The sequence below is a fragment of the Paramormyrops kingsleyae genome, chromosome 12, assembly GCF_048594095.1.
Source record: "Paramormyrops kingsleyae isolate MSU_618 chromosome 12, PKINGS_0.4, whole genome shotgun sequence".
In the NCBI taxonomy this organism is placed as follows: domain Eukaryota; kingdom Metazoa; phylum Chordata; class Actinopteri; order Osteoglossiformes; family Mormyridae; genus Paramormyrops; species Paramormyrops kingsleyae.
In genome coordinates this window covers 30553201-30573993 of record NC_132808.1, presented here as the reverse complement: position 1 = coordinate 30573993, position 20793 = coordinate 30553201, and the positions used below count along the sequence as shown (strand labels likewise).

The following is a 20793-nucleotide window of genomic DNA, read 5'->3' as shown; positions in this document are numbered from 1 at the left end:
CTTCTGTGCTCACTCTGCGCTCTGCAGGTTTCCTCTGGGTGCTGCACTTTCCTCCTGCAATCCAAAGACACGCAGTGTGGCTGACAGATGTCTCTGAATTCCCCGTAGTTTGCGGAAGTCTTACGTGAACGAGCACTGCGATGACCACACCTCCGCCTTGTGCTGACTGGGATAGGCTCCAGACCCAATTCCCACCCTTTCCAAGACAGAGGATTGAAAGATGGATGGATGGACCTCAAATACACACCTGAAGGGCATTGCAGCAGGCTCATACTAAACTAATTTATCTAAAAACTTTAGATTCGATTTTTCTTTTTTTCCCCTTTTTTTGTTTTATTAACAACTCCATTTGCCGATTACGTGCAGTAGTATATGTGTAATTTAACTAGCACAGAGTTAAATATACTAATATCCTCACACTCGATTAGGGTATTAGTGCTATAGGGTTAGTCATATTTGTCCCGAACAATGTTCCATTGAAGGTTTTGTCTTTCACTTAATGAAAGGAGATGTTGCAGTATTTCTGCGCTGCTTCTTGTGATGTATTCCGCTGAACCGTAGGGATGATCTCAGCTTTAATATCAGCGCGGCCATTTTTTTCTCTAACGGCATTCCGCGACAGGACAATCCCTTTCTGTAAATCACGGCGATTGACCGATTAGGTCATGAGGCCTATTACTGGAATTTTCTGTAAGGGAGAATAATGACCTCATCACGTTTCCAGTAGATGTATTTCTGTTCATTTATATGCTTGAAATACACAATGCAGACACAGGTCACTGTAATATCGATATTCTCTTTATTTTTAATCGCAGGCTTGCACATGGTATATAAAGCAGACGTATTAAAATCTCTGATTTGTAGAGCTCTTTTTTTTTTACTTGTAAAACCCTTATATTTGTAGGTACAGTAATTATGTGTCATAACAAGTTGGCTGTTACTATTTTAAATATTTCCAATAATCCTTGACACATATATACATGCATAACAATTGACGTACATACAACCTTCTAATAACAAATACACAACATATAATAACCATGATGTAATATTACATTGTTATTTAATTCATATATTAATTTACTAACTTATTTAGCAGATTATATTTTATGGACCATGATTGCGGGTAAGACTTAGATTTTCCTGATTTTTTTGGTGCCTGTTTTTTTATTCTTAATGACTGGGCAGTACTAAAAGATTTGAGAAGCACAGGACCGTCAAACACTCCTATCTGCAGATTGTCAGCAATGGAAATAATGGCATAGGCTTTGTGAGCATAGGTGGCTGGTAAGCTTTATGTTGGCTGGTAACCTGTAAGTTTCAAAAACAGTGACGTCATAGACTCATTTTCTCAGCGTCGCTGCTGGGGGATGTCACGGGTCATACCACTTTGAGCATTAAAGGGAATGCATAAACACGGCCTCACTTCACAGGGGCATGGGAGGCTGGGCTATCCAATCACAGGCTTGGCCCGCCCGAAGGGTGAGTAAACACCGACCAATCACAGATTTTAGTTCGATTGTTGTGAATAGGAAGAAAGCAAATCGAATTTGAAATCTTGCGGAGGAATACCACCCCCATCTCCAGTCCAGAAACCTGTGACCCACCCTACATCTTACAGATGGATCTGTGTCTGGTTTGAACCATTATAAGGCTATATAACCATTATAATCATGTTTAATTTATTTATCAGGCTTTTTTGTGCAAAGTAATGTACATTTTGTGGGATAAGCAGCACCTGACGGTCCCTGAACCAATCCGCATCAAGGGCCCAGAAGTGACATCACTTCGTCGAGCCTAAGATTGGAACTGGCGGCCTTCTTATCGCAGCCGCAGTGGCTATAGTTGTTCCACTGTTTTATTCCGCTTGTAGTAAATTGAACCGCTGATTCAGCGCAGGGTCAGCGTCAGCCTGGGGGTGTGGGGTTGCGGTGTTACTCAGTGACCTACTGTGATATTTATTTGTCATAAATAATTTCTGGGTGTGTATAAATGATTGTAATCGTAAACTTGTTGCTGTGTAGTTTGAACAGATTTTCAGATGTTAATATTCTGGGAATCTGCAGCTTTTAATGTTCAAATGGAGGACAGAACTGGAAAATGAACCTTAATCTTTATGTACCTCGTCGTACCGCCCCTTTGATGAATACGTGCAATCTGTCATTTGCGGGTCAAGCACGTTTTGTTGCAAATACTATATGCCCAGGCCACTAAATAAGCATACATTTGAAAATGCTTCAGGGTAATGTCGGCGTGTGTGTGTTGAGAATTGTTCAACATGTGTTGCCCTTACATTTGTCTTTTATTTTAAAGGGAATTTTCTGATGGATGCGCGATTGTGGTTTATCTGTGAATGCAGATCTTTAAGTAAGAGGCAGTTTTTGGGTTCGTTAAGCCCATTGGGCGAAAGTGAGTCACGTGTGCGACGCATGGACGGGATGTATGCCTACTAGCTGATATTATATAATTAACCATATTACTGTGTTTTTGCATAGCCACGACTCCTCAGCTGGGTCTCTTGAAACGTAGATGCAGCGTTTTCCTTTAAAGCGGTGCCTAGTAGGCCGTGCAGTTGTTGCCTTGTGTAACTGTCAGTCATGATGTAGCTGGAAAAGGGGGTGATGTCAGCGTCTTAATGCTAGGGGAGACACATCACGGCGATCTGTTAGTGTGATCAGCCTTGCGAGATCTGCTACGATACCAAGGATCCCGCATCCTCCTTATTCTCCCGCACCTCTCCGTCGGGCCCGATTTAATCATGGACAGCGATGACGAAAATATAGAGGAGATCGTTGAAGGTAAGAGACGTGCTCAAAACTTTTTTTTTTTTACTCCCCAATAAAAGAAAAAATGTGTCGCATCCCCGGTGTCGATGTCGCCCCGTGTTTTTTCCGCTCTTACCAACTTTAATATGCAATCGAAGAGAATTAGACGGTAAACGGACGGCAGCCTTACGGGAGCCCGATGCTGGGCCCGTGCTGCTGGGAAATGCTGCGAGCGCCAGGGAGTTTATTTGCGAAGGAAACCGGGGGAAGGAGCACTGGGGAGAGACGGGAGCTGCGATCGCCAGCCACGTTTTTATCATAATGAACTTTAATTGCAGGCGCTGCGCAGTGTTATTCATGCGGGAAGAGCAAATCAAACGTGTGCACGACTGAAGTTTACTTCCTGAACATGCTTGGTATATTTAGCTAGCTCCTCAATTTATATATAAAAATACAGTCTACTGGGGATAAAATACAGAAGTACAAAATGCATATTATGTGTTTTTCTATATTTCCGCCATTATCTTCCACTTAGAGGGAGCGCTTAATTTGTTTACGGCGCTTATTTGTGTTTTAAATATACGAATCGTGTTGCAACAATGTAGTTTTGAGCCCTGGCGGGGTTTCATCAGCGGATACTTGTTTACGTGCCGGAAACTTTGCTTAACATGTGTCTGGATCTCAGGCGGCGTGGACAGGATCTGACAGATAACTCCCTTTGGAGTTGTGTAGTATAGCCGGATGATTAGTGCCATCGTCGTGGATTCTGCTCTTTATTGTCATTATTGGTTTTATACACAAATAGGCTACAACTCCCATCCGAAAAATATGTAGTTGTTTTTTGTTTAACTGTATACAAAGGAGTATGCAACTGCTGTTTATGCTGACAGCATAGCAGTTGAAGGGGGGTCTGAGATCATCTATACTTATACAAACACTAGGTCCTTGCATGAGGTAAAGGACGACATTTGTCTAAATAAATTAACAAAACGGCTTAATACAACAGTTAAAAGCTCAGGTACATTTTCTGTAATTACTATTTGCCCAGCAATTTACATCCAGGCTACCGTGTTAAGGAGCAACGCTGACAGCTTTGTCAGTTTCAAGTCCTTCGGCGATTGTTGTAAAAAGTGGGGGATGCGTTCATATTGTTGTGCATTAGGTGCTGTTTCTGTCGAGCCTCGTCTCTGGATCCCTTTGTCACCGCTGCTGTTGTCCAGGCTGCACGCTGCGCTACTCGAAACACGCGATTAAAAAGAGCAGCAGCAAGAACGGCGTCCTTACTGACCTCCTGTCACTGTCCCGCGTATGGAAACCGGCTCCCGGCCTTCATGCGGGAACAATAATATGAAACGTGCGTTTTGTTTCTAAAGGGTTTCTATTTGGCTTTTGGAGGTGGAATTGTCCATCGAACGTCCTAATTTTCTGGTCTCATAACGGAAATGCAGAGATTCATTGTAAATTGGATTTCATTCATGTGTTTCGGTGGAAAATGTTTCTTATTGACATTAAAGGGGAGTCTATTATAGAGACGTTCATGTGTGTAAGGATAAGACTTGGTTGTTTGCACTTGTTCTGGGTTTTGTTTATTTTTTAATTTTAATGTCAGCGTTCATGGCTGATAAAATCCAGAAGGACACATCCTATTATGTTTTATAAGAATGTCAAGTTCAGCTTCTCAAATTTTTTATCCCAGCTTTCACTCATAAACATCTTACTTTTATGCTGTTTAATATTTTAAGTATAAAAATATAATATATTTTTTTTATTTAAAGAAAACATTCTCGACCTTTTGGGTGTAAAGTGTGACTAACAATTGTAGCCATGTTGCCTTGTTAGAAAAATAATATTTCACTGCAGCGCGTATAGAGAAAAGCTTTTATATAAAATAGTTCAGGCAGTTATTTGCTAAATAGAGAGCCTACATACACCTGGCCCTGCTGGGGGAACAGAAGCGTTTGGGGTCGGGTGAAACCTTGCCGGGTTCAGGACTAATCTCCCCCAGGCTCTGTCCACTGGCTGCCCGGTCTGCTTTTACATTGACCATTGTAGCCTTCTGGTTAATGACTCAGCCCCTTCCAGGTGTAATTTTTCTCATGCGTTTCCAAACTGTTTGTGCGGTACTTAAGCAGCTATTGGTGCGGGGAAATGGTAGCTGTTTCACCGTATTCATTTGCGATTCTTTCAAATCACAGCTCAACCCAGCAGGATCTGCTTAAGCTACAGACATGACACTTCTTGAATATTACCCAGCAGCACCCAGACAGATCCCTGTCTCTCTGAATATTACCCAGCAGCACCCAGACAGATCCCTGTCTCTCTGAATATTACCCAGCAGCCCCCAGACAGATCCCTGTCTCTCTGAATATTACCCAGCAGCCCCCAGACAGATCCCTGTCTCTCTGAATATTACCCAGCAGCCCCCAGACAGATCCCTGTCTCTCTGAATATTACCCAGCAGCCCCCAGACAGATCCCTGTCTCTCTGAATATTACCCAGCAGCCCCCAGACAGATCCCTGTCTCTCTGAATATTACCCAGCAGCCCCCAGACAGATCCCTGTCTCTCTGAATATTACCCAGCAGCCCCCAGACAGATCCCTGTCTCTCTGAATATTACCCAGCAGCCCCAGACAGATCCCTGTCTCTCTGAATATTACCCAGCAGCCCCCAGACAGATCCCTGTCTCTCTGAATATTACCCAGCAGCCCCCAGACAGATCCCTGTCTCCCTGAATATTACCCAGCAGCACCCAGACAGATCCCTGTCTCTCTGAATATTACCCAGCAGCCCCAGACAGATCCCTGTCTCTCTGAATATTACCCAGCAGCCCCCAGACAGATCCCTGTCTCCCTGAATATTACCCAGCAGCCCCCAGACAGATCCCTGTCTCCCTGAATATTACCCAGCAGCCCCCAGACAGATCCCTGTCTCTGAATATTACCCAGCAGCCCCCAGACAGATCCCTGTCTCTCTGAATATTACCCAGCAGCCCCAAGACAGATCCCTGTCTCTCTGAATATTACCCAGCAGCCCCCAGACAGATCCCTGTCTCTCTGAATATTACCCAGCAGCCCCCAGACAGATCCCTGTCTCTCTGAATATTACCCAGCAGCCCCCAGACAGATCCCTGTCTCTCTGAATATTACCCAGCAGCCCCCAGACAGATCCCTGTCTCTCTGAATATTACCCAGCAGCCCCCAGACAGATCCCTGTCTCTCTGAATATTACCCAGCAGCCCCCAGACAGATCCCTGTCTCTCTGAATATTACCCAGCAGCCCCAGACAGATCCCTGTCTCTCTGAATATTACCCAGCAGCCCCCAGACAGATCCCTGTCTCTCTGAATATTACCCAGCAGCCCCCAGACAGATCCCTGTCTCCGTGAATATTACCCAGCAGCACCCAGACAGATCCCTATCTCCCTGAATATTACCCAGACAGATCCCTGTCTCTCTGAATATTACCCAGCAGCCCCCAGACAGATCCCTGTCTCCCTGAATATTACCCAGCAGCCCCCAGACAGATCCCTGTCTCCCTGAATATTACCCAGCAGCCCCCAGACAGATCCCTGTCTCTCTGAATATTACCCAGCAGCCCCCAGACAGATCCCTGTCTCCCTGAATATTACCCAGCAGCACCCAGACAGATCCCTGTCTCTCTCAATATTACCCAGCAGCCCCCACTCAGACAGATCCCTGTCTCTTTGAATATTACCCAGCAGCCCCCACCCAGACAGATCCCTGTCTCTCTGAATATTACCCAGCAGCCCCCAGACAGAGTCCTGTCTCTCTGAATATTGCCTGTCAGGCCCCCTCGATGAAGACGACCAGCCACATGGTTTCTGCACCATCACCTACTCGTCCAGTGATCGCTTCGAGGGGCACTTTCTGCATGGGGAAAAGAACGGCAAGGGGAAGTTCTACTTCTTTGATGGCAGGTAGGGAATTTCCCTCAACTTTTTTTTTTTTTTTTTTTTATGATTAAAGATCAGATATGACACAAGTTTTCCTGATGTTCCTCCTTGGGTTGCTTTCGCTTTTTATTATGCGCAGGGTGATCATTTCACCTTCACCAGAGTATTTTCTTTCAGTGCTTCTATGTCAGATGTCACCTCTTAATGTTATTTTGCATCAGTGATTCCAAACTGAATTCCTCATAAGTTCCCAGAAGTCAAATGCTGTGATAATTCACACCCGCCGTTAAAATCCATAGTGTCCATGTTATACTTTGGGATCCGACTGGACATTACTCGCGCGCGGGGGGGGGGGGGGGAAGAAGCAGCTTATTGTGAATTCACTGTCGTACAATGAGCATTAGATGCCATCTCTGCTCTGATTCTCTGTAATGACGCTAACAGAGTGCACTGTGTTTGCCCCCCCCCAACATTTCATGATCACGGAGAATGTTTAGTTCAGTTGAAATGTTTTTTTTTTTTCTCCCCAATTTAGGCAGAGTAAAAACAGAACGGCGATTTGTATCCTAAATAGGCTTGACTAACAACCGGTAACGGGGTTAATGCTGATCATCTTATTGCATTAGCGTCTGTCTCCAGCTATCTCGCTCTGCGTGTCGTGCAAGTTCGCTCTTATGCTAAAACGAGTTTCCAAGATGGTGTAAGAAATGCTGAGGGGCGTATGCCAGGGAAGCAGGGTGGTCCTGCCAGGCGTGGCCTCATTTAGCAGTGACCTTTGACCCCTCCCCTTCTCTGTGACGTCATCCATGGCCACGCGCCATAGGGAAAACGATGTTGCCGTTTCCCTGGTTGTGTGAGTACAGCTGAGGCATTAAAACATTTTTGTTGGCTTGTTACCTCCTCAAACACAATCCTCTTCTGATTTACAATACTGACACCACTAGTGGTGTAAACAGCAGTGAGCCAAGAAGGATAATTCTACCTGGACGGTGTGTCGAGAGAGCACAGGAAATTTACGGACCTCCATAATTTTCCCTCTCTTGGTTGTGTGTAATTATTTCCGTCCGTACAATCTATTAAAGCCACCAGGACATTGTGTAAAACGATCAATTGCTGTTTTATGGATGGGCTGATGGTTTGTTGGTTGCTTAGAGGATATTAAGTTTTAGTAAGGAAGTTAATTAGCTCATCATGTTGTATTATGATAATTTTTTTGGATGGTACCAAAGTTTACATGAGCAGTCAGGCTACAGGCTGTAATGTTCTGCAGGAGGGGAGAGAGAGGGAGGGAGGGAGAGAGAGGGATTCTGTTTGAGTTTGAATTCCTTCCTAAAAAATTTGGGTATAGATGTATTCATGTTCTAGGATTTGTGCAGTGTAGCAGAATGCTGAGAAAGGGCTAGCTGCCTGTTAACCTGCCCCCCCGTGCAGCATGCTTGGCTGTTAATCTCGTCCCCCCCCCCCCGTGCAGCACGCTGGAGGGCTTTTACGTGGACGACGCCTTACAAGGCCAAGGCATCTACACCTACGAGGACGGCGGCGTGCTGCACGGCACCTACGTGGACGGCGAGCTCAACGGCGCCGCCCTGGAGTACGACTCGGAGGGCCGGCTCATCTTTAAGGGCCAATACAAGGACAATAACCGCTGTGGACTCTGCTGGATCTTCTACCCCGTAAGACCACCCTTTCCCCTGAAACTAAAAGGGCGTCGCACAGAACTGCGTGCCTTTACTGACCTTATAAAGAGCATATTCATAATTTCATAGCTCTGTGAGAAGGTACCTTTCAAAAGACATCCATACAGCACATAAAATCAGTAATAGTGATTAAAAAATGATTATTCACTTTATTCAAAATTAAACCCAGGGTAACGTTTTGTTTGGACCTGTCCTGGGCTTTACTTTTCAAGTCCAAGTGTCTGCAAGCTATGGAAACCTGGGAAAATTGGTGCTGTGCTCTAGGTCTGTAAATCAGGCCGAAACATCATCATCATCTTAAATTGTGGCCTGTTATTAGGTTTAGACTGTGTCTGTCCACTGTCAATAGAAATTTCTGGGTGGTTGCTAGACCTGGACGATTTTATGGAGAGGATGCCAGGCCACCAGGAGAATCCCTCACTATCCGACCGGAAAATTAATGGGCCCTGTCAGAGATCCTGGGCTCGTAATGCCGGTTATTTAAATAACGGGCGTTTAACGAGACTCTGTGTCAGAAGTCGAAGGTGTGTGGGGGGGGGGATTTTGCTGGCATGGGCATTGGGGGGGAACATAGTCCGGCGTGACCTCAGTGCCATCCTACAAAAACAGGACCGAGGTGCTGTGGTGGGCGAAGTCAACGAGGAGGGCGAGATGACAGGAGAGAAGGTTGCCTATGTTTACCCGGATGGTCGCACCGCCCTGTACGGGAGCTTCGTGGAGGGTGAGCTGATGGAGTCCCGGCTGGCCACGCTGGTGTCCCAGGACAGCGGCCAGCCGCACGTCCAAGTCGTCCCCGACAGTGAGTGCCGTTACGCCGTGGACCCCGACCCCTCGTTCAGATTGGTTGACTTGTTGTATCTGTACTCGATCATAATGCCGCCCTGTGGTCCACACAGGCCCCACCTACACCTACGACAAGTCCACCTCCTCCTGCATCAGTGCCCACTGCCTGCTGCCGGATCCCTACGAGTCCCAACGGTACGCGTGACACTCACTTTATTGTCTGCAGCGCGTGTGTGGATCTGTGCCCGTGATCAGATGTGTTGGTCCCGCCTCCCCTAGTTGCTTGGACCCACCTCCTCTACAATCTGATTGGTCTTCTCTCTGAACCAATCATTTTTTTGTTCCGCCCTCAGAACATGCCATGAGCTGGGTGTGCGATCTGCCCAGCATCAGATCACAGATAGTTTGGATCCACTGGCCATTTTGAAATACTTCTCTCTGTAAAATTGCAAAGAATTGGGCGTTCTGGACAGATTGAGGTTCTGCATGGCGGTAATGAGAATGAACTGGAAGCTCCTGCATCTCGGGCTGTAATCCAGAACCCAGGCTGATGCCTACAGTCATTTATGCAAAAGGTGGTTCCTAGAGTTAGCTTCAGTGTGTTAGTTTATGGTGGAAGTTGGGCAAATCGCCATCTTGGTATGTCTCGTAGTGCATGTGTGTAGGCATGTATGTTCTTGTGCAGGATGTCCCCTGCCTTGTGTTCTGTGTTCTAGTCCTGTGCTACATAAGGAGTGGGGGATGGATGGATGGATGGATGATTGAGGCACAGCATTTGCGACCCTTTTTGGATCCCGTTGCTTTAAAATTGGGTCTCGCCCTGGGTCACGTCTCAGACCACCCTTCTGTGGATGATGTCATGTCCCTTTTCATCACTTCTGATTCATGCCGACTTATGAGACTCGACGCGCCTCGACCCCATGCTGTCCTTCCTCTCCCAGGCGTGTTGACCGTGATCTCTGCTGCCGACTGATTAAAAGACGAGCCCCTCTGCTGCCGTTTGCTTAAAGGTCACCGGTCCTCCTGTGATTTATTGGCGCCCGGCGAGCCGCCGGTGTCGTCTTCCTTCCTCCAGTTCTGGCCACAGTTTCACCACGGATTCCCCCCCCCCCCCCCCGCATATGGACCATCCCGATAAAGAGCTTTTGCCAAGCAAATCTCTCACAGATGCCACAGGAACTGTACCCAGAAGGATGTGTACTGAACCTCTCTTTGCAGTATGTTTCATATAGCTGCGTAAAAAAGCCGTTACCTGCAAAGACATTTTTATCCTGTCTTCTGTAGGATGGTCATGTGATTCTGCTGTGGACTGTTAATAAGACTCTGGGAAAGTGTCCTTATCCATCCTCATTTTATTAAGTGGCTGTTTGACACTAGTCCTGTGTTTTTTTGTTTTTTTTTTCGTTTTTGTTTTTTTTAACGTAAGATTGCTTGTACTGTTACTTGTCAAGAGAAAGAAAATACTAGTTTGTCCATCCTGTCGTATAAAGGTAAAACAAAGCTGCTGCATTTTTTTTTATCAAAAATAAATAAAAAATGGCCGAAATTGAGTCTTTTAGGCTTTGTTTTATCTCATGATAAAATATCTTATTTCAATTATATTCGGTTATAAAGAAAACACCATTCGAAGAACTTCGAGGCCGTTTTTCTCGGTTTCAGTGTCGGCGTAGTTGCCGTGTTTGGCTTTTGTAGGTCGTCACGGAAATCGTTCTCTCACGAAGTCTAATCTTTCAAAGATTTTACATGCGTCGTAGCTTTCTTTGCTCCAGAACACCCATAAGCGGCACATGAAACAGGAGGTCTCCTCTGCCCCCCAGGGTTTACGTGGCCGAATCGTTAATCTCAGGAGCCGGAGAGGGGCTGTTTGCGAAGACGGACACGGAGCCCAACACGGTGATGGCTTTCTACAACGGAGTTCGCATCACGCACACAGAGGTGAGGGCGAATGCGGCACAGCACATGTTACCGGCAATTCTATTCAGATCATTATATCTTGAATAAGGTAAATCGACATTTCGTGGGACATCGAATATGCAACATGCCCCGAAGCAGAAATGTAGTAATGGAATGTGCTCAATCTTGTAGGTGGACAGCAGGGATTGGTCTTTGAATGGCAACACAATTTCTCTCGACGAGGACACAGTGATTGACGTCCCCGAACCATTCAACAACATCAAGATGTACTGCGCCTCGTTGGGCCACAAAGCAAACCACTCCTTCAACCCCAACTGCATCTATGACCCGTAAGTTTATAGGTGTACAGCTGCCTAATAGTTTTCAGAGTATTTGATAAACTGATTGTTGATTTCTCATCCATCCAAGTAAGGCGTAAGTAGTGTCAAATTTTAATAATGTCTTGATTTTGTTCAGTGCTTAATTGCTTACATTTTTTTGTATCTTCTTGATTGAACATTTTATTCACTTTTATAGTGCTTCTTAAATGAGTTGTTTACATTTGGTCATTTTCTTAATTTAGAATTTTGTTTACATTTGGTCATATCTTCTTAATTGAGTGTTTTGTTCACATTTGTTCAGTGCTTCTTAAATGGGCATTTTGTTTACATTTGTTCATATTTTCTTAATTTTTCTAAATTTGTTCAGTGTTTCTTAATTGAACGTTTTGCATGAACAGATTGACTTTTGGTTGGTTCAGAGTGTTCAGTGGTGGCTGGTTCTCGCCGTGCGTATTAAGGGTTACGGCTGTGATGTCACAGGCCACCGCTCATGCCCGCTCCTCCTCTCTGCAGATTCGTCCACCCTCGCTTCGGGCCCATCAAGTGCGTGCGCACGGTGCGCCCCGTGTGCCGGGACGAGGAGTTGACGGTGGCGTACGGCTACGACCACGCGGCCTCAGGGAAAAGTGGGTTGGAGGCCCCCGGCTGGTATAAGAGGGAGCTGCAGGTCCACCTGGATGGCCAGGCGTCCCGGTTGCAGTGAGACGGCCCCCACCCACCCCAACAGCTACACCGTATCGCCCCAGCCTCCACCCCACCCCCAGATGACTGCACCAGGGGCTACCACCACAGACCACACCACCACCGACACACAGCGCAGGAACTATGCACTACAGACCAACCAGGGATTCAAACTGCCTACTGCTGACGTCAGTCTTCAAGCCAACATGTCAGGATACAAGCAAAAAGGTTCTATTCCTTCATAAACACGTGGAACTGTCTTGCTGTATGCCTATTCTGTCATCCTTCCCTCACTCCTTAAATCTCTCTCTCCCCTTCGGTCTTTCACTCGTTCTCTCTGTATGCATGAATATTACATCCATAATAGTATCGTACGGTAAATGCTTTACACTGAAGCTCTATTGAGGCATTCCTGACTCGTCAGCAACTGCATAACCCGACTGGCCCAGTCAGCCGGGTCTCCCTCTGGCCTTCTGACCAGTAAGCGTTTAGCCTATAAATGTGTCTACATCCTCTACTCTGGTGCAGTGTTGTTTGGTTTTTGCTCTTTAAGTTTTTAGGGATTTTGACATCAAACCCCTCTCCCTAAAAAAGGAAAAAAAAAAAAAAAATGTTTGCACCCTCTTTCAACCGATTGCTTAACTGGCAATTCAAGGATCAGGAGTCGTCTGCCTGCTCATTTAAATGTTTATACAGCTTCTAAGCAGGCAGTCCACAAAGGGTTCTTTTTTTTTTTTTTTGAGAAAAGTGCCGAAAGTGGATGGATGAATGAATGAATTCTAGCATCTAAATGTTGGTATCAGAACAATTTTTAAGCCGCTGTTAAAAGGCATTTCTAATGAGGGGGTTTTGCACCCCTCTATGCATGTGGTCTTGTTTTGACTGAAGTATGATGTGTTAATTTAACTGTTTGTCATCTGCCGCCTTGAATCATGTCACACGCCACAAATACCATCATTATATATAAAATAAAAATGGGACTTAACTTGCAGCATTAGACCTGCTGAAATCCTAATAGAAGTATTATTTGTAGAAGTTTAATGAAATCTTAACGAAAAACAAAAAAGGAGAAAAAAAAAACCAAAACATTTTGCTTGCCCCAACTCGAAAATATTCAGGGCTGTAACTTTTTTTTTTATCCCCAATAACAAAAGCGTGAATTGTTGTGTGTATTACAGCAGGATTATACATGTTACATGCTATATGTATCAAATCTCTTTCCCCAGAAACACTTTATAATAAATTACATACATACATATATATATATGTATGTATGTATGTATGTATACACACACACACACACACACACACACACACACACACACACACACACCTATGAAATGAATTTTTAGAAGTCCAAATTTGTGTGCGCTACACAACATCTCATTACACAGTTCTGATGACAGTTAGCCTGTATGTTTTTAGACGGATCTTTAAACTCCTCACTAAACAAACGGGGTTCTGACGTGTGTGCCGGACTGGGTTCTGAGCCCAGTGTAACTGATAATCTGTATGCAATCAAAAATTTGCGTCGGCAGTTTAGGTAGCCTAAGTCAAATGTGTATCAGGGCACCGACCAAAAGGAATACTTTTTCGATGTATGATGCATGTCAGATTTTCTCCTGTAGGTAGGAGTCGGCTTATTTTAAAAATTATTCACTTGAGATGAAGACACATAGAAAGATGAGATTAATGTCTAAATAGGTCCCATTTTTAAGTGGAATATGTCGTAGTACTGAGGGAGCACTTTGATGTCTATATATTTATTTGTCCCCTGCTTGGTTTGTGCATTTTGAAAAATCAGAGCTTGGATATATACTCATTTATATTCATTGCCCATGGGGTTATTTACAAATAAAAATATTAATAGTCTCTAGGTATTGATGTAATATCCAGTATGTTATCACCATTTTGAAATCCTCTGTCACACTTAAGTAGCTGTCCATGTGTAGCAATAACATCGAGGATTCAGAGTATTTGATGTAACTAAATGCTGTCACTTTTTTTTTCCCACTAACAGTCACAAATGATAAGGTAAACCCTTTGAGTAGTATTTAGTACTTGGGATTACTCAGGATAACAATGACATGGATACAGTATTTCTGCAACTGGTAAATTACATTTATAATTATGTTCTTTGATAAACAAATTAGGCAATTGCACACAATTCCTTTTTGTGATAATTAAATGCATTGACTAGTAAAGATTTTATTTACAGCACTATTTGAAGGCAAAGTAAATGAAACCATCATTGATCATGCTGTGTTGGTCATAAGTTGTGTTTTAAATTACGCATTTCAAATTGTCCAAATTGTGCAAAATGAAAATGTTTGTTTTACTAAACTTGTCAGCAATGGCATGTGACACAAGGGCAGTGGATACAACACCCCCCCCCCCCCTCAAAAATACTGTGTAGAGATGAAATGGTTGTACTGTACATGAAAATAGGAGGAGCTTGCACCGTGAAATTTGCAACAACCAGTATGTGTGTGTGACCTTATTGGGTTGTGAAACTTATTGAAAAGCACACAGAGACTTTAAGTTTCTCGAGGGAATCTGTGTACCGACTGTCACGGCTGACGAGCTCGGACGGGTCCATTTAAAGGGTTTATACTGTATTTATTGAGAGATGGTGTGTTTGTTAAAATGTTATCATCATACTAACAATCAGGTTACAACACCTTAGAGGCATAACGAGACAAAGTCTAAAAAAAAAAAAACTATATATACATATAGACACAAAACCTAGAGGTGCTACGGTGGAAGGTGGTGAAGCAGGTGGGCTTTGATCAAGTCATAGTCCAACACCTGTGATTCTTAAACGTAGTTCCGGGAGCCGACTCTGTAAGCCGGTTCTCGTTTCACTTAAAATCTTCATTTATCCAGTTAAATTCGGCTGTTAAGAAGTAACTGATTGATTACTACTAAGTGCGAGCTACTGATGGGAAGGAAAAATTATGCTGAGAGATTTATGCCGGCAGCTCAATATCAGGGGCTTTAAACTCAAACCTGAACCGGCGTTACACAGTGATTTTAGGTTAGAGAACGACTGCGTTAACAAACGAAACGTTTTGGATGTGTGGTCGTCCATACAAAGATTTCCAAGCCTTAGGTACGCGGGTCGCCGTTGCGGCCTGCGTTTGATCAAACCAAGCAGGTGAGCCGGCATGGCGTTGTTTACAAGACTTGATACCAGGATGACTGTGTGCAAGGGAGTGCAATGCGTGTGCGTTTTTACTCTTAGATGTGTAGGTGCGAGTGAATACGAGATGTGCTCAAAATGGCATCAGCAAGCCTTTAAAACAAGGTGTGTCTGGGATGACTCTTGTATTACATTTCAACATATAATAAAGTAATAATTACAACGATAAGCCATGTTGTCTTTTCATGTTGTTATTAGTGTCGAACGTTTTTAATGTCAAAAGTGTCAACTAGCATTAAAAAAATAATTGCTAATACCTAGCTTAGACCAGGGGTCCCAATCTCCAGTCCTGGGGGGCCGGAGCCCTGTGTAGCTCAATTTCCTGTTCCATCACAAATGATTTAGCTCAAGAGCTGTGCTGTAATTGGCACAAGGAGTTGGATCAGGCGTGTTAAATGAGGGTGAACCAAAAACTGTGTAGGGATCTGGCCCTCCAGGACGAGTTTGAGACCCCTGCCTTAAACTCCAGAGAGTATTTAGGATGTTAAGCAAGTGATTTTATATATATATATATATATATATATATATATATATATATATATATATATATATATATATATATATATATATATATATATATATATATATATATATATATATATATATATATATATATATATATATATACACACACATACATACATACATACATACATACATACATAACTTGTAAAAGTTGTGGTACTGTATGTTTTGGGGGTGTAAAGTTCACACACCGGTGTTCAGTCTGTTCCCACATCCGAGGTGAAAATGCAAGGTAATGAAAGTGTTAACTCGGCCACGCAGGTGCTCAGTTTAACGTGTTACGGAGCGCTGATATTAACCTGTGCGGCTTAAAAGCAGGAAGCTGACTAAGACAGCGCTTACCACGGGGAAAAAAGAGGTTAGTTGTATAATGATTTTTTTTTTTTGAGGATGTATTTGTTATGAGTTTTGATTTATGACATTTGCCGTTTTTACACCTCTTCCTGGTTCTCCGAACGGCTTAACTTGCTAATGAAAACGTAGTTTCGTTTCATTCAAATAGACTAGTAGGCTAGCTGGCGATTGCGGCTGTTTGCTAACCGAGGATTAATTACATCCATTCATTCGAAAATCAAAGAGAACCGGGCTCGCTGTACGTTTCCAATGTAGCTTGTTCTGTTTTTCGTTTAGTTTCAGTGTTTCTTCATCTTAGACTAGTTTCCCCGCCTTACAAAATATTCACATTAATTATGTAACTTTTATTAACATAGCCTATATATAGGCTACTCTAATCCAAATCCAAATTACGACGCGAATTTTGAAATCAGCCTTGCTCGAAATCTTGCACTATATTTCCGACAAAGTGCATCGTATTCTAGTTGGTAAATGCAAAATGAGAACTTTTCTCGTTTGGATGCATCGCAGGAAAGTCATGACTAGTTTCATTGTGCCGCATTTTGGATGTTTCGATCGAATATTCACTATTATGATATATTCCTATAAGAACGTAAGAACTAGCCTATACAAACGAGAGGAGGCCATTCGGCCCATCGAGCTCGCTTGGGGAGAACTTAACTAATAGCTCAGAGTTGTTAAAATCTTATCTAACTCTGATTTAAAGGAACCCAAGGATTCAGCTTGCACTACGTTATCAGGAAGACTATTCCATACTCTGACTACACGCTCAATATATACACAGTATATATATACAGTACACGCATTACAAAAAGTGTGCTTGAGACTAATATTGCAAAGAATTGAATGAGCCTATTTACAGTCGTAAAAATATAGGGCTATCTAAATGACGACTTGTTTTACTTAGAATTGTAGGTATCAATTAAGTTACTGTTTCGAAGTTTTAAATGACTTCCATTACCGAATTCCGATTTAGGAGACTCCCTGTTTGAGCGCTTTTCCATGTTGAGACTTGCTATTCTTATTAATTAGGATTATGTTATATGCCACTCCGTTTACTAGGCTACTTAATAAGATCTTGTTTGGTAGATCGCAATGGAGATACTGCAGGAAAAGTTACACAAAACCCTGATCTAACACTAGCCCATGAACTCGCACCACTTATATTCGCTCCGTTTACCCCCCCTTAAATGGTAAGATATGCCAGCTATTGCGTTAATTTGAGATACTGTAAGTGTGAACAGTCCCTGCTGGCTTGTCCTACACGCGTCTGACATTGATGCTACGATCCTGTGTCGGTCTGAAGGAGGGACGCGAAGTCATGGACCGGTACAGGTACTTCATGTTCAACCAGCGCCGTATGGTGGTGCTGGGCATCCTGCAGGTGGCCTGTGCGGGTCTCTGCGTGGTCTGCGGGTTCATCGACGCCGCCTTCCGGAAAAGCACAGCCCTGAGCAGCACGCGGGCTCCGATGTGGGCAGGCATGGTGAGACGCCGCAGTCACCACCTGGATGAAATGGCCTTATGGGTTTGGCTCCCGGTAATCCGATCTTATCCAATCACTTAAATGGCAACCTTGTAATGAAACCCTCATTTCAGGTAATGGCAGTACCGGGAGTTCTGGCACTATTCTCCTCCCAGAAAAAGAACCCCATATTGGTAAGAAATGAAATGCAACTTATACAAGTTGGCAGACTTTGTTGTGATTTTTTTTGCCTTATTTAGAAACGAATTTATGGCATTCTCCAGCACACTGGGTATTTTCGGTGTTTTTTTTTTTCCGCGCCTTGCACGTGGTGGTTTGCATAGTTGCTCGGCTGACACGCTGCGGCCGTAACCGCCTCCATGTGTCCAGGTGAACGCCATGATCGCCGCCTCCGTCTTCTCCTGCTTCACCACCCTCATCGTGGCCGTCTACGCCGTGCTGACCCTGAGCTACGGGGAAGACGATGACGAGCTCTTCCACCCCAGCCACGTGGGCATCCCCAAAGCGGTGCGGTCCCGCTGCGGCATTTCTCACGTTTGCCGCGGCTGCTCACTCTGCGCAGCAAGGTTGCGGGTTTTCTTATCTTTTGGTTTTTGAGACTTTAAGATACCGTGGCCCCTTTCCATTTGCACCTGCCTTCCACTCCAGTTTCATCGCTTTACAGCTGTTAACTTTTTAAATCTGTTTATATTACGGCTTTCAAGTGTAAGTTTTCCAAAGCTAAGATACTAAATACAGTAAGTAGTGACATGCTTGGCCGAATTGGCTGTTTCTCCCACAGCTTGTGGGCGTGGTCTGTAATCCAGCGTCATTTGGGATATTTGCATAGCAGAGCTTGGGAAGGGCAGGGAAATGGGCTATGTCGCTTCAGCGTGGTCCCGTCCGTCTCCGCAGAAGTTCATCCTGAGCCGGATGGTGAAGGGAGCGAACGGCACGATGCTGCTCTCCTGCTGTGGAAGCATCCTGCTGTCTGTGCTAATCTCCCTGGTGGGCTGCCGCAGCCTCCCCTTCTGTGGCTGCTATGACAGCAGCACAGGACTGGTAAGCCCCCCCCCCAAGAGGGCATTGAAGCATCTGGGGGGGCGGTGTGTGGCTCGGTGGGTTAGGAGGCGCAGCCTTTGTTTCGAAGGTTGCTGGTTCAAATCCCAGGTTCGGTAGTGATTTCATTGTTGGGCCCTTGAGCGAGACCCTTAACCCCCAATTGCTCCATGGACTGTCAGACCATAACCTTCTCAACTGTATCTCTCTCTGGATAAAAGCTTGCTAAATAAATACAATGTTGCCAAACTCCACCTCAAAAGCCACGGGGATGTTCTGAGTAAGAGTGCTTGCTGTTACGATCCTGGAGGCAGAGAGTTCCTGGTTAAGTGGATAATTCAGAGTCCGTTTGAATGTAATGCTTATCAGGGGGCTGTTCCACAAAGCAGGATTTTATAAAATTGGCTGGGTTAACTTAAGCTTGAAGTCATGATTGTCCAAAAAGTTTACGTAAGGAGCTTTCCTATTGGACAATCAAAACTTCTAGCTTAAGTTAACCCAGCTGAGATCTTGCCTTGTAGAAACCCCCCTTAGTCACTCTCCAGATGCTGCTGTCTTGTAGGATTTGGATGTTAATGATTTTTCTGACATCAAGTTTAAAGGGAGGGGTATGTCTTTAATCCTTCAATCTTGACACTTGTCGGTGCTCCTGCTTTGGGAGGGACAGCTTCTTCATATAAAATGCCCCGCTGAAAGCGTGCAGTGAGGCTTTGCTCTTTGTTTGACAGGAGACACTGGTTCCCCAAGATGAGCCAAACCCACAGGCAGAGCTGATCTGCACCTGGCAAGGTAGGGCGGGGGCGGGGGGGGGGGTACTATGACCCTCAGCCACAGGTGACCTATTAGCTCATTTACTGCACACGTGCCTGAAAGATCAAGGATGCTTCTGTTCCCCAGCATACAAACTGAGAATGGAAAAGTGGGTACAAGTGTATAATTACCACCCGTCCTGACCCATCATGCATTTTTCTAGGTCTCAGATTTATTAAAGTGGTTCCTTAGGGTAAAATCTTGATCTCTTACCTTTAATTTTATGCAATAATAATGATGCAGTATTTCCGGCGAATGGCAAACCTGCTGTATTTATGTCCTCCTTGAGGCCTCTGAATTGCCAAAACTGAAGCGCTGCCTTACCTCAGCAGGTGGAGACGACAGGCTGTTTAATTCCCCCGTGCAGCCCTCTGATAAGGATGCTGAAGAGGAGGCGGGGCCTGCCAAAGCCCCGCCCTACATCAGATTGACCTCATAGGTGCACTCAACATTTCACTGTATTTTATGTTGAAATTGTAGACTTGAATTCCCATTTTAAATACACTGGAGTTCCTGTGCAGCTTTTAAGTGTTTACCGTAACAAGAACCGAATTTACTAAAATTCAGCACTTTAATAATAATAATACGTTTATCTTCCCCTCCTTACATTTCTGGTTTCATTCGAATTTGTAAATTACCTTTTGTTTTGTGGTTATGTAAATATTTTTGTATGGAATGATGACTGTCGCTTCTATGTGGGTTTTAAACACTTTTTTAAAAATATATTTTGATGGCAGTGCAATATGTACATATTGTAATTTTAATTGCAAAATGTGCCCAGGAATGTTTGCCAGCTTGGTGTCGTCTAACGCACTCCTGGTCTATGGCTTGAGGCAGAGGCCCTGCATGTATTTGTCCTGTGGTCGATTTATAAGTTGAACATTTTCATTAAACTTGACAATGATTATTCTATTGCAATGGTTGCACTTTGTCAGAAATGGTCCCTACCGGTGGAATGAAATGTGGAAACTTTCCCACTGTGTGTTTTTGGAGATGAACTCATGGGAACGTTTTTCCGCAGATATTAGAAACCACAACTACACTCCTGGTTTTGAGAACCCGGCCCCACGCACCACATTTGGTGGGTTATAGGTTTAATACCAAATTAAGATCTTTACCTAAACCCTCAAATGCTTAATCTGCCGCATCAAACACTCTAGCTGATTTTGCCATATGTGGTGACTGAATACCCCCAGATATGGTAGAAGCTGAGACCGGTTGACTTTTGTACAGTGTGTGATATTGTGTATGGACAATAATAACCTTCATCCCCCTCATACCTTCTGCGTGCATTTCCCTCATTGG

The 20793-nt window shown here is 44.2% G+C and overlaps 2 protein-coding genes across 7 annotated transcripts; both read left to right on the top strand.

Annotated features, from left to right (window-relative positions):
• The first annotated feature begins 1747 nt into the window (after positions 1-1747).
• Positions 1748-15444, top strand: setd7 (SET domain containing 7, histone lysine methyltransferase). The gene is made up of 8 exons (XM_023818396.2): positions 1748-2798; positions 6573-6702; positions 8150-8351; positions 8985-9174; positions 9272-9353; positions 10976-11093; positions 11244-11401; positions 11906-15444. The coding sequence occupies exons 1-8, from the start codon at positions 2759-2761 to the stop codon at positions 12093-12095; spliced, it is 1110 nt and encodes a 369-aa protein (XP_023674164.1). The 5' UTR covers positions 1748-2758; the 3' UTR covers positions 12096-15444.
• Positions 15445-15952: 508 nt separating this feature from the next.
• On the top strand, positions 15953-20395 carry LOC111847326 (uncharacterized). Of its 6 annotated transcripts, none has more exons than XM_023818401.2 (7): positions 15953-16158; positions 17461-17640; positions 17754-17813; positions 18010-18147; positions 18535-18681; positions 19407-19467; positions 19818-20395. In XM_023818401.2, the coding sequence occupies exons 2-7, from the start codon at positions 17476-17478 to the stop codon at positions 19925-19927; spliced, it is 681 nt and encodes a 226-aa protein (XP_023674169.1). In that variant the 5' UTR covers positions 15953-16158; positions 17461-17475; the 3' UTR covers positions 19928-20395. The 6 variants fall into 6 exon arrangements, with proteins under 6 accessions (XP_023674169.1, XP_023674170.1, XP_072554029.1 ...); XM_023818402.1 differs by lacking the exon at positions 15953-16158 and adding an exon at positions 16165-16392; XM_072697928.1 differs by lacking the exon at positions 15953-16158 and adding an exon at positions 16165-16392 and having other exon boundaries at positions 17244-17640.
• The last annotated feature ends 398 nt before the right edge of the window (positions 20396-20793 follow it).

Excerpts from the sequence above, each read along its gene's own strand:
- LOC111847326 (XM_072697928.1), top strand. The coding sequence starts at position 17,434 with ATGCTACGATCCTGTGTCGGTCTGAAGGAGGGACGCGAAGTCATGGAC. Across the intron at positions 17,641-17,753 it reads CTCCGATGTGGGCAGGCATG|GTAATGGCAGTACCGGGAGT; the intron begins GTGAGACGCCGC and ends CCCTCATTTCAG. Across the intron at positions 17,814-18,009 it reads AGAAAAAGAACCCCATATTG|GTGAACGCCATGATCGCCGC; the intron begins GTAAGAAATGAA and ends CCATGTGTCCAG.
- setd7 (XM_023818396.2), top strand. The coding sequence starts at position 2,759 with ATGGACAGCGATGACGAAAATATAGAGGAGATCGTTGAAG. Across the intron at positions 9,175-9,271 it reads CGTCCAAGTCGTCCCCGACA|GCCCCACCTACACCTACGAC; the intron begins GTGAGTGCCGTT and ends TGGTCCACACAG. Across the intron at positions 11,094-11,243 it reads TTCGCATCACGCACACAGAG|GTGGACAGCAGGGATTGGTC; the intron begins GTGAGGGCGAAT and ends TCAATCTTGTAG.